Source organism: Carassius gibelio, chromosome A11, assembly GCF_023724105.1.
Source record: "Carassius gibelio isolate Cgi1373 ecotype wild population from Czech Republic chromosome A11, carGib1.2-hapl.c, whole genome shotgun sequence".
NCBI lineage: Eukaryota > Metazoa > Chordata > Actinopteri > Cypriniformes > Cyprinidae > Carassius > Carassius gibelio.
This window is the reverse complement of record NC_068381.1, coordinates 9,379,604-9,394,360: the sequence shown is the minus strand read 5'-3', so window position 1 is coordinate 9,394,360 and position 14,757 is coordinate 9,379,604. Positions and strand designations below refer to the sequence as shown.

General features: G+C 35.5%; 1 protein-coding gene across 3 annotated transcripts; it reads right to left on the bottom strand.

The window, feature by feature from the left end:
• Window positions 1–479: 479 nt before the first annotated feature.
• Window positions 480–14,030, bottom strand: LOC128022250 (putative beta-lactamase-like 1). 3 transcript variants are annotated; one of them, XM_052609602.1, is made up of 8 exons: window positions 13,956–14,030; window positions 10,403–10,472; window positions 8,357–8,507; window positions 6,992–7,098; window positions 5,898–6,055; window positions 3,716–3,963; window positions 2,534–2,639; window positions 480–2,306 (listed from the first exon to the last, which is right to left on the bottom strand). In XM_052609602.1, exons 2-8 carry the CDS (start codon window positions 10,463–10,465, stop codon window positions 1,328–1,330), a joined length of 1,812 nt encoding a protein of 603 aa, XP_052465562.1. In that variant the 5' UTR covers window positions 10,466–10,472; window positions 13,956–14,030; the 3' UTR covers window positions 480–1,327. The 3 variants fall into 3 exon arrangements, with proteins under 3 accessions (XP_052465562.1, XP_052465563.1, XP_052465564.1); XM_052609603.1 differs by having other exon boundaries at window positions 6,992–7,095; XM_052609604.1 differs by lacking the exons at window positions 10,403–10,472; window positions 13,956–14,030 and adding an exon at window positions 8,952–9,140.
• Between the last annotated feature and the right edge of the window lie 727 nt (window positions 14,031–14,757).

Sequence of the window (14,757 nt, the reverse complement as noted above, 5' to 3'; positions counted from 1 at the left end):
TGTGTGTATTTTATGTTTCAATTAACTGCAGGGGCTTGTCAGGTACAAGAATGCTGTGTGCGGGGATTCTAGTTAAAATGTTGCAGTGATGGAGTTTTATTGTTGGTTTAGAAATGTTTGTGCCAAAAGTGCTTCACTAGAATTCAGCATCTTGAGAATTAGAATATTTCTTGTATCTGTGGATTGTAACTATTAAATCGATTGGAGAACTGTGGCTTCACTTTCAAACATTGCTCATTATTTGTTTCTGTCCCATGTTGGTGACCTTGCCTGTTGACAGTTTAATCTAGCAGCTTCATCCTGCTGTGACATAAATGAGAGATGAATGGGTCACGGTCTCGGGGAAGACTTGTGATCTGTAATTTATAGAACATGATAAAGAGAAGAAAAACATTAATGGGTTTAACACCAAGTTCTATTGATATATGATACAAGAATTGTTTATTAATATAGAAATAAAGCAATGTTGTAGTCTATATTAAAAAGGTTTTGAGTATATTATTTCCAAATCACCTAATATACCGCAGAATTAGGTTCCAATTGCAGATACCCATGTTTTATTTTGGTATGTTTTTGTAAATGATCTGTATTCATTCAACTGTAAAAACTAAGCCTAGGGCAAATAATTGGGAGAACATTATTATTTGCATTCTCATAATTCCATACTTATTCTTACGAAAATATAATGAAGATCGAGGACACAAGTACAAAACTCTTAGGGTTAAAGGTATGAATGCATATTGACCTTTCAATGCTAACAATGAATTATGGCCACCAAAAAATGTACATTCCAAATGATTGTCACACTCAAATCTTTTTCAGAAAATTCCAACACATTAATATTCCTAAATCAAACGGGACTTAAAAGAAATATTACAGCATTGGAAACTGGATTTATTACTGCATTCTTATTATTATTTATTACTGCATACTTCAATTGCAATAGCATAGAAAATGAAAATGTATTAACTAACATGAACAAACAATGAACAATACATTTATTACAGTAGTTATTAAACTTTGTTAATGTTAGTTAATGAAAATACAGTTCACTTTTGATTTTAATAATGCATTAGTAAATGTTGAAATGAACTGAAACAATGCAGTAGAAGTTTTGTTCATGCTTAGTTCATGTTAACTAAAGTAGTTAACTAATGTTAACTAGTGAACCTTAAGTGTTACCAAATAGGTTATACTGAAATTTAAGCTATTACAGAAAAAAAAAAACAATGACAGTGGTAATCATCCTCTGTTATCATTTGATGCAATCATTCATAAATATACCCTCTGTGTCTCAGAGTACAGGTTTTCAGAAACCATTTCATCCTCAGTTAGAGAACGTGGGTCTGCGAGATATTCTAATCACATTATATGTGTTGAGCCCCGGAGCGTCGAATCCAGGAGATATGCCTTTCTTGTCAAAGACATAAAAGTTAAACAGCTGCCCGTCTTGGGCTTCGAGGGACACTGGCGCTGTGTTGACGTGCAGCACACACGGATATTCTTTCTCAAACACGACTTTAAAGACTCGGTCCACTAGGTAATTCAATTTAATGGTACGATACTGCTCAGGAATGAGATCATCTATTTGAGGTCCAAACTGCTGCATGATCAAGACACCATCTGGTCCCACTTTAATCTCGTAAAACGTAATGTTGTTGTAAGTGTAAAAGCCCACGTAGGGTGCAGGATTGGGCGGAGGAATAAGAAACCGCTTTGCCTCCCTGAAGGCCCTCTCAATGGCAGGAATGATAAACGAGTAGGCCTTTGACACAATATCCTGGTTCTGTGGCCGCGTGCCTGCCATCAGCACCACCAATCCAAGTTTAAGCCGAGGCACCAGAGAGAACATGGCGGAGTAGCCGTCCAGATCGCCATCCTTGCGTAGCACCTCATATCCCATCTGTTCACTCACTTCCCATGGTGTTCCGGTGCGGTTGGCGAAGTAGTCTTTTTCACAGCGGAACAAAGGGGTTTGCATTATTTTTAAAGTGTCGGGCTCCAGTATCTTGCGGTGATAGGCTCCCAGTAACATCATTGATAATTTAGCCATGTCAGCAGCTGTTGAATACATCTGGCCTGAGGGGCGGTACCAACCCAAGTCATAAAGAGGTGCAGTCTGGCCGCTGGCGTATACACCTACAGCCATTTGACTTTGAATACCAGGGTTGATGTCAAACCCTGTGTCCTCCATTCCCAACCTGCCCAGAATGTTATCCGTAATCCATCGCTGGTAATTGATACCGACAACTCTCTCAGAGAGGACATGGGCGAGCAAAGAGAATGCCAAATTGCTGTAGTGACATCTAACAGAGAAAATAGAAGAGAACAGTATGTTACAGTATGTCTTCTTTCTGCCTCCAAGGAGTGTTATTAGGAGACAACAGAAAAGTTATTATCATTATCGTCATGGTTCATAACCCCTACACAAAGAAACAGCAATTCAGATGGCACATAATGAGTTTGTTAAAAGTAGCTGATAGGAAGAAATCTGGTTACATGAGTCAGCTAAATTAATGCGGCGGAAACTTACTTGGTCCCAGGGTCAGCGACGAGCACATCATCTTGCAGGAGGTTGATTGCAGACTTGGTCTTCCCTTTCCACAGCAAGGTAGTTCCACGGAGTCTTCGGGGTAGGCCTGCAAAAATGACAATGTTGTGACTAATGCATAATTGTGACTCTTTAAAAAATCTATTTTTTCTACACTCATATGAACATTTGCATAATAGGGAAATTCATGTTCTTTTAAATGGGTCAAAACATGAACATAAAAAAAAAAAAAAAATTCCAAAGTAAGAGCGTGCATTAAAACTAAGCAGCAAAAATAGTTTGTCCTGTACATTCACAACAATAATTTTATTGAATACTTATTCATAAGCCAAAATAAATCATTTACATTTCTACATTTGAAATATGGCCTTCCCAAGTTACAGCAAGGAAATACAGATGAAGTAGGATAAATTTAACGGAGGCTCTGCAAAGAAGCAGTTATTGAAGGATTTTGGACAGCTGCAAAATATATTGGTATTAAAAAAGCAGCGGCTCGTGAGCATTTACACTAAAGTTTTGAAGGCACAGCATGAAAAACTCTTCTTAGTTCAAAAGCCCAATGTATACTTTGTATGCTAATGTATGCATTTAGAGTGCGTTTGAACTAAATCTCATCATCAGTCAGCAAAGTAAGGTCAAGGACACTGGACACTGTCAGGACACTGTCTTTGTCCATTGTTTTACAGTTGAAAAAAAAATGGATAAGGTGGAACAACAACAAACTACTAAAGACAGCAACAGCACAAGACTTTAATGCTGATGAGAGCTTACATTATAGACTGTTTAATTTCTGCACTAAAAGGATTTAAATTCATATCTGCATTTCATTTTAATTAGCATACAGGCATAGCAGCTGTGATCAGTAATTACACGCATCAAGTAAGTGAAGGCATCGCCAGTCACTAAAGGTGCATTCCTTTTATTACTATGAAAATGCAATAGAATAATTTCTTGTGTTTAATTCTGAGTTTTTCCACTATATTGTCCATGTTCACCACCAGTAATTAAGGTCAAACAGCTGGCCCACCGCTGAGCTCAAAGAAACGTTCATTTTGACCTGCTGCTATGGTTATTATCTGCTGTGAATAAACAATGTTGTTATTCCAACACTCTGTGATTGTGCAGTCATTGGAATTGCTTCGTGAAACATGACTGGAAACTTACCAGAAAGCTGGCTGGCCATTCTTCTTAATGTTACCGAGGACGAACGGATTTGAACCTCACCGCTGTCAAGGAAGATCAACCCATCAGTGACGTATTTCAGCTCAGAGTCTCTGCTTTTGCCCAGGGGGTTTTTAATGGTGAAGTTGTCCACATACTTCTCCAGGGGGTCGTCCAGAGAGGCCACCTTGCCATCTTCCCACAGTCTATACAGCATCAGGGTGGGAAAAATCTTGGATACACTAGCAATCCTACAGAATGGGCAAATGTGCAGCAGATTCAGACATTGTCTATATTCAATGTTCTCAAAATAAGATTTTTATTATTTATGAAAATTATAAGCTATGAGAAAATAACACCTTCTTTTGCATTGGGGCTATAAGTTCAGCAATGAAACTGAATTATTAATCATGAAAATGCAATGGAATTGCTAGACATCAAGTGAAGTATAATGCTACTTTAAGCATTGAAGGATGTCATCACAAAATCCTTAACTGTATAGGTAAATGCAAAGGTAAACCTATTCTTACTCATTGGTGTCATTTAAAAAAAAAAACTGTTTATTTATTTATTTTGTACTTTTTTTCCATGTTAGGTTTCACATGTTCATGAAAAGGCTTTTAACAATTACTGACTTGTTGACTATTTTTCATTGTGCAGCGTTGATTGGCTGGTCAACCCCGTGTGCGTCAGAACTTAACACTTAAACTGGCATTGGGTAGTTTATGATCTCATACTCAGCCTTTTGAACTATGAAAATAACATCACTTAACAGTGCCCTCATAAATCCTATATACTCCGCCATGTGAGCATAACACGTCAAAACACCTCGCAACTCAAAGATTGATTATATTTGTGAATACCCTTGACTCTGAAAATGTCATAAAACTGTTCCATAGCCCATCACAATATTTTGAGTCTTGAAAACAATTGCTAGGTTGTGTACAATATGTTCCTTACAGCTATAACTACAAAAAAAGCAGCTCAGTGACTCAGAAAAGATTACTTCTCGGAAAGCAGAGAAAGTGGCTATACATTCTCAAGGTCTGATAAAACCACCAGCCTCATCATCTGTATTCAAAACCATTCCATACAGCAGCAAACCCTCAAGAGCTTTTAGAAATAAGCTTTGATGTTAAATACAGCACAATACAGTCCATAGAAAGGTTTTATAAACTAAAAGGGAAATGTGTGTGTGTGATATGAAAGCAAATTATTGAATAATTGTACAAACCCTTTCCCTTTAATATACTGTAAGCTCTACAAATGTAATTTCGGAGGCCATACTCTAGACAGAAATAAGGACTATTATTACTGCCTCTGGAGTGGATGTTCATTTTGAATACATAATGATCAAAACTATGCACTGCTTCTGTATCTGCCTTCAAATAGTGCTGGTATTCATGTCCACTTGGTTCTGATTTTTAAAAGCGGACATCTGCCTAAAGTAAAAAAACAAAAGACAATGGCTTTCAATAGAGAAGACAAGCTTTCTTTTGTCCACTTTGAAATCGCAACAACACTAAGCTGTGGTGCTTGACAATGATAGCTCCAATCTAAATGTAAAATGAGCAAATTAGAAGTGGATTTGGAATGATTAAATCAGGCTAGGCATATAATTGGGCTCTAAACGTGGAGATGTGTGCTCCGTCGATGAAAAAGAGCAGATCAACTCTTAGGTGATGATGCATGAATGATTGCAGCTATATGGGTCCAAATCAAGGACCCTTGAGAAGGGGGAAAAGATCACAAAGGAGACACTCAGACAATTAATTGCCAATTATGATAACGTTCCCTCTCTGTGCTAGACATTATTGTATGAGGGAGATGCAGCGGCAAGTTTATCATCTCTCTTATTAACCAATATTAACCAATAACCAAAGTAAGTGAATTTGAATGTAACTTTCGATGCAAAAAGACGTTGCTAGCCGCACACTGAATTATTTCATGACTTGAGAAGGTCTTACAAAAATATGTTTTATTATATAAACTACAAAAACTTCAACTTGATTTTTAGTCAGATGAAGCAAAATAAATTATTCTAGTAAATGTACAATATATGTAAAACACACACATACATATACATATATACATATATATATATATATATATATATATATATATATATATATATATATAAAATGTATTTATTTATGGAAAAACATAATAGATAAATGTTCCTTACCTGTAAATGGTGTATTCATTTGGAGGTGCAGAGTTTGGATCACTACCATTTCTTTTGCCGAAGTTCCCTGTCCACAGTACTGTGTCATTGTAAGTTACAATAGCTGACAATGAGGGCAGACTGATGGGGTTGATGTTATTCCGCAGCAGTGCGTCAACCTAAACAAATGACAAGACATAACTACATCTGTTAATATGCCAGCAGTGGTTCTGACACACAGAAAATGTAGCTGAAGTCAAATGTGATTTGTGTAATGTGCTCCATGTTAAAATAAATCATAAAGTTAATGTATCCTTAAAAGATTCAGTATACTCTTAAATAAAATCATACCGATTCCAACAGCAGTATATATTTCCAGTACAAACAAATGACCAACAAAACATGCTGACCAGCAGATTCAGACTCAACCAATGGCATGAGTTTAGGGCGGAACATTCTGTTGAAGTGACCAATGGCTGTCAGTATTTTTGTGATTCCATTTGATGATGGTAGTGGCACAGAAATTACACATTTCAACATAATAATACAGTCCTTAAATACTGAGAGCATTATTTTATTTTTTATTATTCCAATTACTTATTCTATGAGCCAACACTCTAAATGATGCTAAATGCATGTTTTTGTCTAAATATTGTCAAACTATTCATTATGTGGCTCACTCATATTCATAATTCATGCTGTACATTGATAACGACACCTGACTGATTTAAATTTCACTTCATGTAAAACATTTTTAATGTGCTGTCAGGAATGTTTCCAGCAGCAGTACAGTATTTTACCTCTGCTTTTTAAGAGCAATGAATGAAGCTGTTTTATGCTTTTAATGGCCGCAGGTATAGACGAAGGAACAGCATTTATAATCTGGTGCACTTTCAGCCAAGGCTTTTGCTCTAATGGCATCTAAAGTGCGAGGGGACATTTTGAAATAATGATCTAGATATATAACTAGATTTGAGTTTTTGAATAAGGAGAAAGCAAACTCTGAGATAAAATGTGTCGTAATCCAACAAAAGACAAAATCATAGCACAGAAATACTGGTTAAAAATGATTTTTGGACAGTGTACGGTTTAGTTTTCGATCTTCAGATGCTTACTTTCTCAAGCGCTTCCTTCAAAGAGTGGATGGGATGTTCAAGAGGTGTGGGTTCCGGGAAGCGAGGGCACTTTCTCACAGATTTGGATCTTTCCCCAGTATTTTCTTCTTAAGAATGGGCACACAGTCATACAAACATATAAAAAGAGAAGGTGAACAGTACAAAAAGGGAAAGCTTAGAGAAATGTTGCATAGTGAAGAGAGCACATTTAGTTCCCAATTGAACAAAATTGCAACATGAGCTCAAACAATGAATAAAAAAGGTGACAGATTAATTTTGGACACACATAAAATAATAAGAGCCCATTCCATAACATAACAGATAGAGACAAATATCTGCATGAATACATTTAATCATTTTTCTAGCTAAATATAGACATTTTATTGGTTTAAATGTAAATAAACATTACTGACCATTTTAAAGATTTGAAAAAAATGTAAACAATATTTGAGAATAAAACTGAAGCCATCATCTGGGTTGAAGAAATTCATCTTTATAAAGGGAGCAAACATCTTAGAGTTGAATTCCCAAAGAATGAACTGGACAGGCACCAGATGACTGAAAGAATTATGCAAATCAGGGAACGGACACAAAATTGGTTCTCAATGCAAATAGCACACTGCAATTATCCATTTTGCAGACCAGTTCTGAGTGTCAGGTTGTTGAGCAAGAGGCACACAGGCATACTTATCATAGATTGTGTTTGCACTTAAAAGAATGACAATAGCCAGTGCTATTTTAATATTATTTATATACTACTGTAGTTTTCATTTATATTTTGAATAAGCTTGTATTTTTATATTTTCAGTCAGTTTTATTTCATTTGTTTTATAATCAGTTTCATTTTGATTACTTTTGTTTTGTGTTTTTATCTTTTTATATATTAATGTTTAGGATTCATTTGTTTTTATTTCAGTTTTAGCCTCATCTTATCAATTAGTAATTTTAATGTTTCAACTTTTATTTTCCATTTAGTTTAAGACCAGTGATTTACCACATTAACATAATGCCTGAACTTGATTCGTGAATCAGCCTCATCACGTCTTTAGATCAAGCAGCACAAAATGGCTTTACATATGTAGCTCCACTTCATGTTCTTTAGCATTCAAAGTCAATCCCCAGCAGATAATAGGATCTACTAATCACACCTCGTGTAACCTCTCAGACATGCATGTCTGACAACAAAACAGACAGATTTTTATTATAGTTTATTCAGTAGGAAGTATTTATAAAACTGCAAAAGAGATTTGTATAATTCTGTCTTCTTTAAAAGTTTATAAGTGTGACTTAAGGCTTTCACAAGGAAGGAGTCGCGTTTTCTGAGCAAGTAAAGGTTAGAAAACCCATGACCCATGGACCACTTACCTAGCACTAACTTGGGCAGCTGGTACTGCCAAATGAAGCATGAAGTCATGATGATGGACAGCAGCAAGAAAAACACCAGGCCCAGTTGGGTCCATTTCACCTTCATCTTGCTGGTTTTCGTTAACCCATCTATGTCAAGTGCTGGTGTCTGCTATTAACATGGATATAAAAATTAAAGGATTTAACGGTATAGGAAAACTTTTTGGAGGGCTATTTTAATTCACTATAAATACACAACCATTCAAATGTTTGGGGTTGGTAAGATTTGTTAAATGTTTTTAAAAGAAGTCTCTTATTCCCTCTTATTCTTATAATTTGCCGTTTTGAAAACACTTGCGCTAACATCCCAATTCAATCAATCAAAATTACGCACACCGAAACAAAAATAAATGAGAAAATGAAATGTAGTACGTCTCTGGGTCTACTCCGTCTGTCATGCTGTGAGTCATTCAAAATATTAGAATTAATGACTGCAAGAAAAAGACGAACAAAACTGATAAAGTTAGCCAAGGAGAACAAATTATGACGTAAAGCCTGAAAGCAGTTGCTGACCCAAAGTCTTTTAAACAACAGAACATCATTTAATTACACTCACCGGAAGTAAAGGTCCATCTGTAATATTATGTGTATATATGACTCTATTTCAACTAGCTTTTCTAATCCAAAGTGTGCTGATTCCGTATGGAATCCCTCTTCTTCTGAAGTGGAAACTTCCATTCCATCGCAGTCACACCCTAGGTACCACTGGGTAGACACAGATCTAACTCTTGCCATCGCCATAAGGATTGTGGCATAATCCTGGCCACCAGATTTTCCTTTGACAATTCAATTTCCACCACAGCGCTTGACCTGACATCATAATCCCAAGATTTACCCCTTTAAACCCCATTAGACCAGAGCGGTTCTTTATCTTAATCCCTGCAAATCGATTCACTTGGCTGCTGATTTTCTGCTTTTAGAGCGTTCTCTTCTCTGAACTATTAAACTTCTCATGTATGGAGAATCAAACTTCAAATCTCATGAGAACTTTTGTGCGTCACAAAATGACAAGGCATGGCAGACTTCATCTTGCAAAAGCATTTAATCACATAAAGTGAACGTCAACATTGGACATCCCTGAGGGGACTACAGGAGGGTTACATAAGAGACCCAAGGATATATGAACGGTTTTTGAACAAGTTTTGAAATGTGGGTCACCTGTTGTCTACATTTAGCATTAGTCAAGTCACTCATTTGGCAAGACTTTTGGCAGATATTCTCCAACACAAATCTTATCAGGACATTTGCAGGTGTTAAATCTACACTACTGCACTCCACTCATCCAAGGATCCTGACATGTGACTCTTATAGCATGCTGTGATTGGACCAATTTACCTGGAAATACATTGGGATTAACAGGAGCAGCAGTGAGATTACTGTATTCTGAACATAGCACTGACATCCTCTCCAAAGTGTTTAAAATTTTATAAAATAAAAAGCTTTCATTCACAGCTACAAAAATACTAAACTTGTCTTATGATAAATCTTTCTTAATATAATATAATTGAATTAGGGCATCATTATTTGATTTAAAACATTCTTTCATTATTAAAATTATAATAAGACCTTTAAATGTACTCAACAAATGCAGAGATTAAAAAAGAGAGTAGTCTCAAAAGGTTTTACCATGTAAACCATCTGATGAACCATTTCAACCAATAAAAAAACAACAACAGCAACACCTGGCATGTAATAATAAATATGTATATTCTGAGGAATAATGAGAGATACTTTGCATCTTGATCCCATCCTGTGCAATTTCACAGCTAGTGAGTCAAAAGGGATTGCTGATGGAATAGCAGTGAAACGCATTGTGAGCTTTGAACACACAGATGGTCATGAACTAAACGATGATGCATCAACAGATTAGTGCATTGCTTTTGACTCAACAAGAGAAGTCATAATCTAATTGTTTAGTCTTTGTTGTCTACTTGTTAGAGAAGGATTTGTGTTGTTTTGGCCATGTACAATATCTCTGTAGAGTGCTGATGTCTGTATGGAGATTACCTGGGACTGAACTCCGTCCACAGATGTCTCCCTCAGCACCACCTTGCTCCCTGTCTCTCCCATGTTTACTCTACCAAAGCAGAAAATACCAGACAATTCAATGGTTCTGCCAAATTTCATGGAAAAAGAGGCATATATCTCTTTTCAGCTTAGGGTTGGAATGAAAACAGAATGTTTTGTGAATAGGCCAATGATGTGGCCGTCATCTTTTTGTCCTATCGATTAATTTATTTGAAAAAACATTAAATATACAGTTCATCCATACAATCAATGTCTAAAATAAGCATGTTGTTTATTTACAAATTAAAATTCATATTGACATGGAGTCAAAAATGTCAAGTAAAATTATTATTTTTTTAACTTTCACCAGCAGGCAATTCAAAGTCAAGTTTAACCAACATGTACACAATAAATAAATATAAATAAATGACCAACCATCAAAATTAATTTATGAGAAGGCATTAATTAGAATCAATATTTATGGTTATATGTTAATACAATTTAATTTAATAAAAAAATAATAATACAATCATACTACAATTAGAATATCATGCTGTATATTCATATTCCATAGTGTAATGCACTTGAGCTTTCTAGGTTAAACCAGTATGGTAACAGATAACATCGACCAATAGTTATTTGATTTTATTAAATAAATAAATAAATAAATAAAAGCAAAATTGGGGCTCAAAAGTGTAAAGATGATATGTAGAAGATACCTCTCTGGAAAACATGTTAAAAATCTGGCAAATGAAAGTCACATGGTTCAACCAACATGCAGAAAGATGCAGGCCAGTAAGATCCTGCTGTGCCCCAGATGAATCCTTATGAATCAATGGGATTGATGTATACCGACTTGGGAATCATTTTCGCTTATAATATTTCATCAATCAAGTCATATGTTTATTCTTTCAACTAGAACTAGTGGTGTCACTATTTTTAATCGGTCAAACAGGTTTGCAAAAAGTCTGAAACTGGTCGCGATTCAGTGTGATTCATTTGGACAGTTTACTCACACACTGGACGGTTTGCAGCGGTTTCACACACAGCAATAATAAAGGGAAAATTTTGTAAGAAAGGAAACATAAAGAGCGCTGGATGAAGTGGATAAGTTACATACAAATTCAGTCATATTAAAAATATCTTGTGGTGCACTCATATCTGGTAACTGCGGGGAGCAGTTGGAGGTTCAGTGCCTTGGCACCTAAGTCATGTTATTGCCGGCCCGAGATTCAAACCCACAACCCTAGGGTTAGGAGTCAAAATCTCTAACCGTTAAGCCAAGACTTCCCTAATAGATTAGGCCTGCATAACAAATTAGGCTACTTTTAGCCTCACCTTGCAGTTGGTTCACCCTATTCTTATGGAAAGGACAATTTATAGGCTCATCCATTTATATCCAAAGCAGGATTAAAAAGAATAAATATGGGCACACTTTTTTGATGGGTGGCTGTGCACCAGTCATGATGAATGGCTAGAAATTCCCCTGATACTTAAATACATACATACATAAATATTTTAATGAGAAGGCAAAGTTAGTTCAAGTTGTTGAATGTCATGTACATTTTGTAATATTGCCACTTCCCAAAAACTCATTACAGTTATACATGAAATGTGTAAAATAATAATAATAATAATATATATTTTTTTATTATTATTATTATTATTTTAAATGATTAACTTGTTGTTTCTCACAGTTTGGAGAATGGGCACACATTTACATTTGGCACTTTTCCTATACAGACGTCAAAACAATTGCTTTGGTCTAGGTGTTATTCAGATAGAGCTTGTCATTTCTTTCACCTTTCATTTAGTTATTTGCAGCTGCGACCTGTGAATAAATTCTTTTATTTTGGGTTTTCTACTGTATTCTACTGAGCATAAGAAAGATGTATCATATATCATCTCATCTGTATGCGACACACACCTTTTAAACCCAGGCAATCAAACATCAATTTTAGCCTTCAAATATACTGCAAGTCACTCTTACCGTCGATCCAGTCTATTGAGCTCAGGGAACAATAGCACATATCTGATGAGCCTTCACATTCTGTGAGTTATATGCGAATGTCAGCTATTAAAACTCTGAAAATGTGTCACACGCAAGGTCCTGAGGGCTCAACATGCCCACCAAAGACCTGTTCTTTTCTCACATTCATATACTGTAAATGCAGGGTGGAATCTGAACAGAATCTGTTGTGCAGATGAGTCATTGTCCTGAGAGTGTAACACTTGGTCTAGCAAAAAATATTTTTTTTTTTTCAGTGAAGCACTGCTGTTCTCAAGCATAATCATGCAACAAAATATGCATTGACGATAAATGTTCTATTATTGAAAGGAACACAGGATGTGCTTCATGAGAACATTTTCATTTGAAACCTGTTAATTGAAACAGACTGCTAGTGGCATTAGAATTTCACGATTTTCTGAATGACTACTGCATATTAAACGACCCCATGCTATTTTAGTCCCTAAGAGTCCTAATTATCTGGCTGCATAGCTCACAAAATGCTTTGTCACTGATGCATGCAAATTTCTGTCATTTTTCATAGATGATGATTTCAATGTGACACTAGGCTGGACAATGGCCTTTAATACTAACATGGTCACAACAGAGAGGTCTAAATTTAAGATCATTACAAACATGTTTCATAAAAATAGACACGCCTGGGAATGTTTGATGACATGTTGATGACAATAAATACAAGTGTCTTTCAGATTGATGCTGCCCATCTGTAAGTCTGCAACGGGAATGCATTTGGATCCTTAGTTTGAATGAAACTCTCACTGAACTGCAATTGCAATGTACAAATGTTTAAAAGTATTAAAAGGAATATTCATGACTATATGTTCGGAATATCAGATTACCATATTACAAATACTATTGTTGCAATATATTTTAACTGTACATTTTCTGTATGAGGTATTACTTAACAAAATGTGCTGTATACATCAGAACATACTCCATATTTTGTATCCCACAATTTAATCAAACCATGAAATGAAAAGACAAAAACCTGCTTCATAGAAAAGACAATGTTATGCAAAATAGTCAATACAAATACACAATTTTTTTTTCATCGACAAGTGCAATACTTCAATGCTAAATTTAACCTGTTAGCAAGCATTCTACATGAACCGAGGATATTAAGATTAGGATTTGCTGTTTCCTACTGGCTTTAATAATACTGGTCCATTTTTCTATCAGTGTCATCCTTTGTCCTTTTATTTACAATTTTAAACTGAGAAATAAGTAACATGCATGAAAAAAAAATTGCTTAGAACAGTTAGAACATTCAAAAACCTCTAAATACCCATTAAAATAAGCATGATATGACCTTATTTTATATAGAAAAGAATTTCAGTTACTCTCAACATCAACATCAATTTTTCCATTATGTTTTCCACTTTGGAAAGGAAATGCTATTGAAGATGGTAGTTATGTACACCGCAGCAACATAATCGTCTAGCACATTTGACATCCTCACATTTTCTTCTATTGTACTGTTAAACCAAATTTCAATAAACACATCTATTTTCAACATGAACTTACCCTTATGTGAGGTTTAGGAATGATTTTCTTCTTTGACGATAAATGAGTATTCACACTCCATACTCTCTCGCGTTCAGCTTACTGTGAAGTCACGACAGATGTTGGTATCACGACCATGGATAAATCCAGCTTGCATCAGACCCAAGATTCTGGATTATCTGCCATCTGCAACATCTGCCATCAGTGGAGAATGGGCAACGCGCAGTGATTAAGCTATAGTGTTAGACAGCAGACAATGTTATGGTCTAACATGAAATGCTTATTAGTATTTGGATAATAGGCCACAATTCAAAGTGTATTAAATGCATGGCATTAGATGACAAAATATCAAACCAGGATGCAAGGTATTTGTATTCAGAGCAATGACACTATATAATAACATTATAGGTTTTCATCAGTTTTTCATTAAAAAAGATTCCAGTTGACTGTTAGACAGATTCATAGTTGTTAGATGAGGAGATACAGTTGTGCACAGATAATAATGTACACTAAAAGAACGGTTCGCCCAAAAATGACAATTCTATCATGATTTTCTCATCATCACGTTGGTCCAAACCTGCAGGACTTTCTTCTTTCCTGCAGAACACAAAATAAAATATACAGTATTTGTCCAGTATGCTGTGAAAAGGAAAGTAAAATAAAACACCAAAATGTGAGAGAAAATGTTTCTTTGATAAATACTTCTTTTTACAACACTCATATCTTCTGAGGATCAGAGAAAACAACTCTTCAGCAGTGATTGTTTCAGGACCCTATAGTTCACAATTACTGAGACAGAACAAGATATGTTGTGTGTGTACAC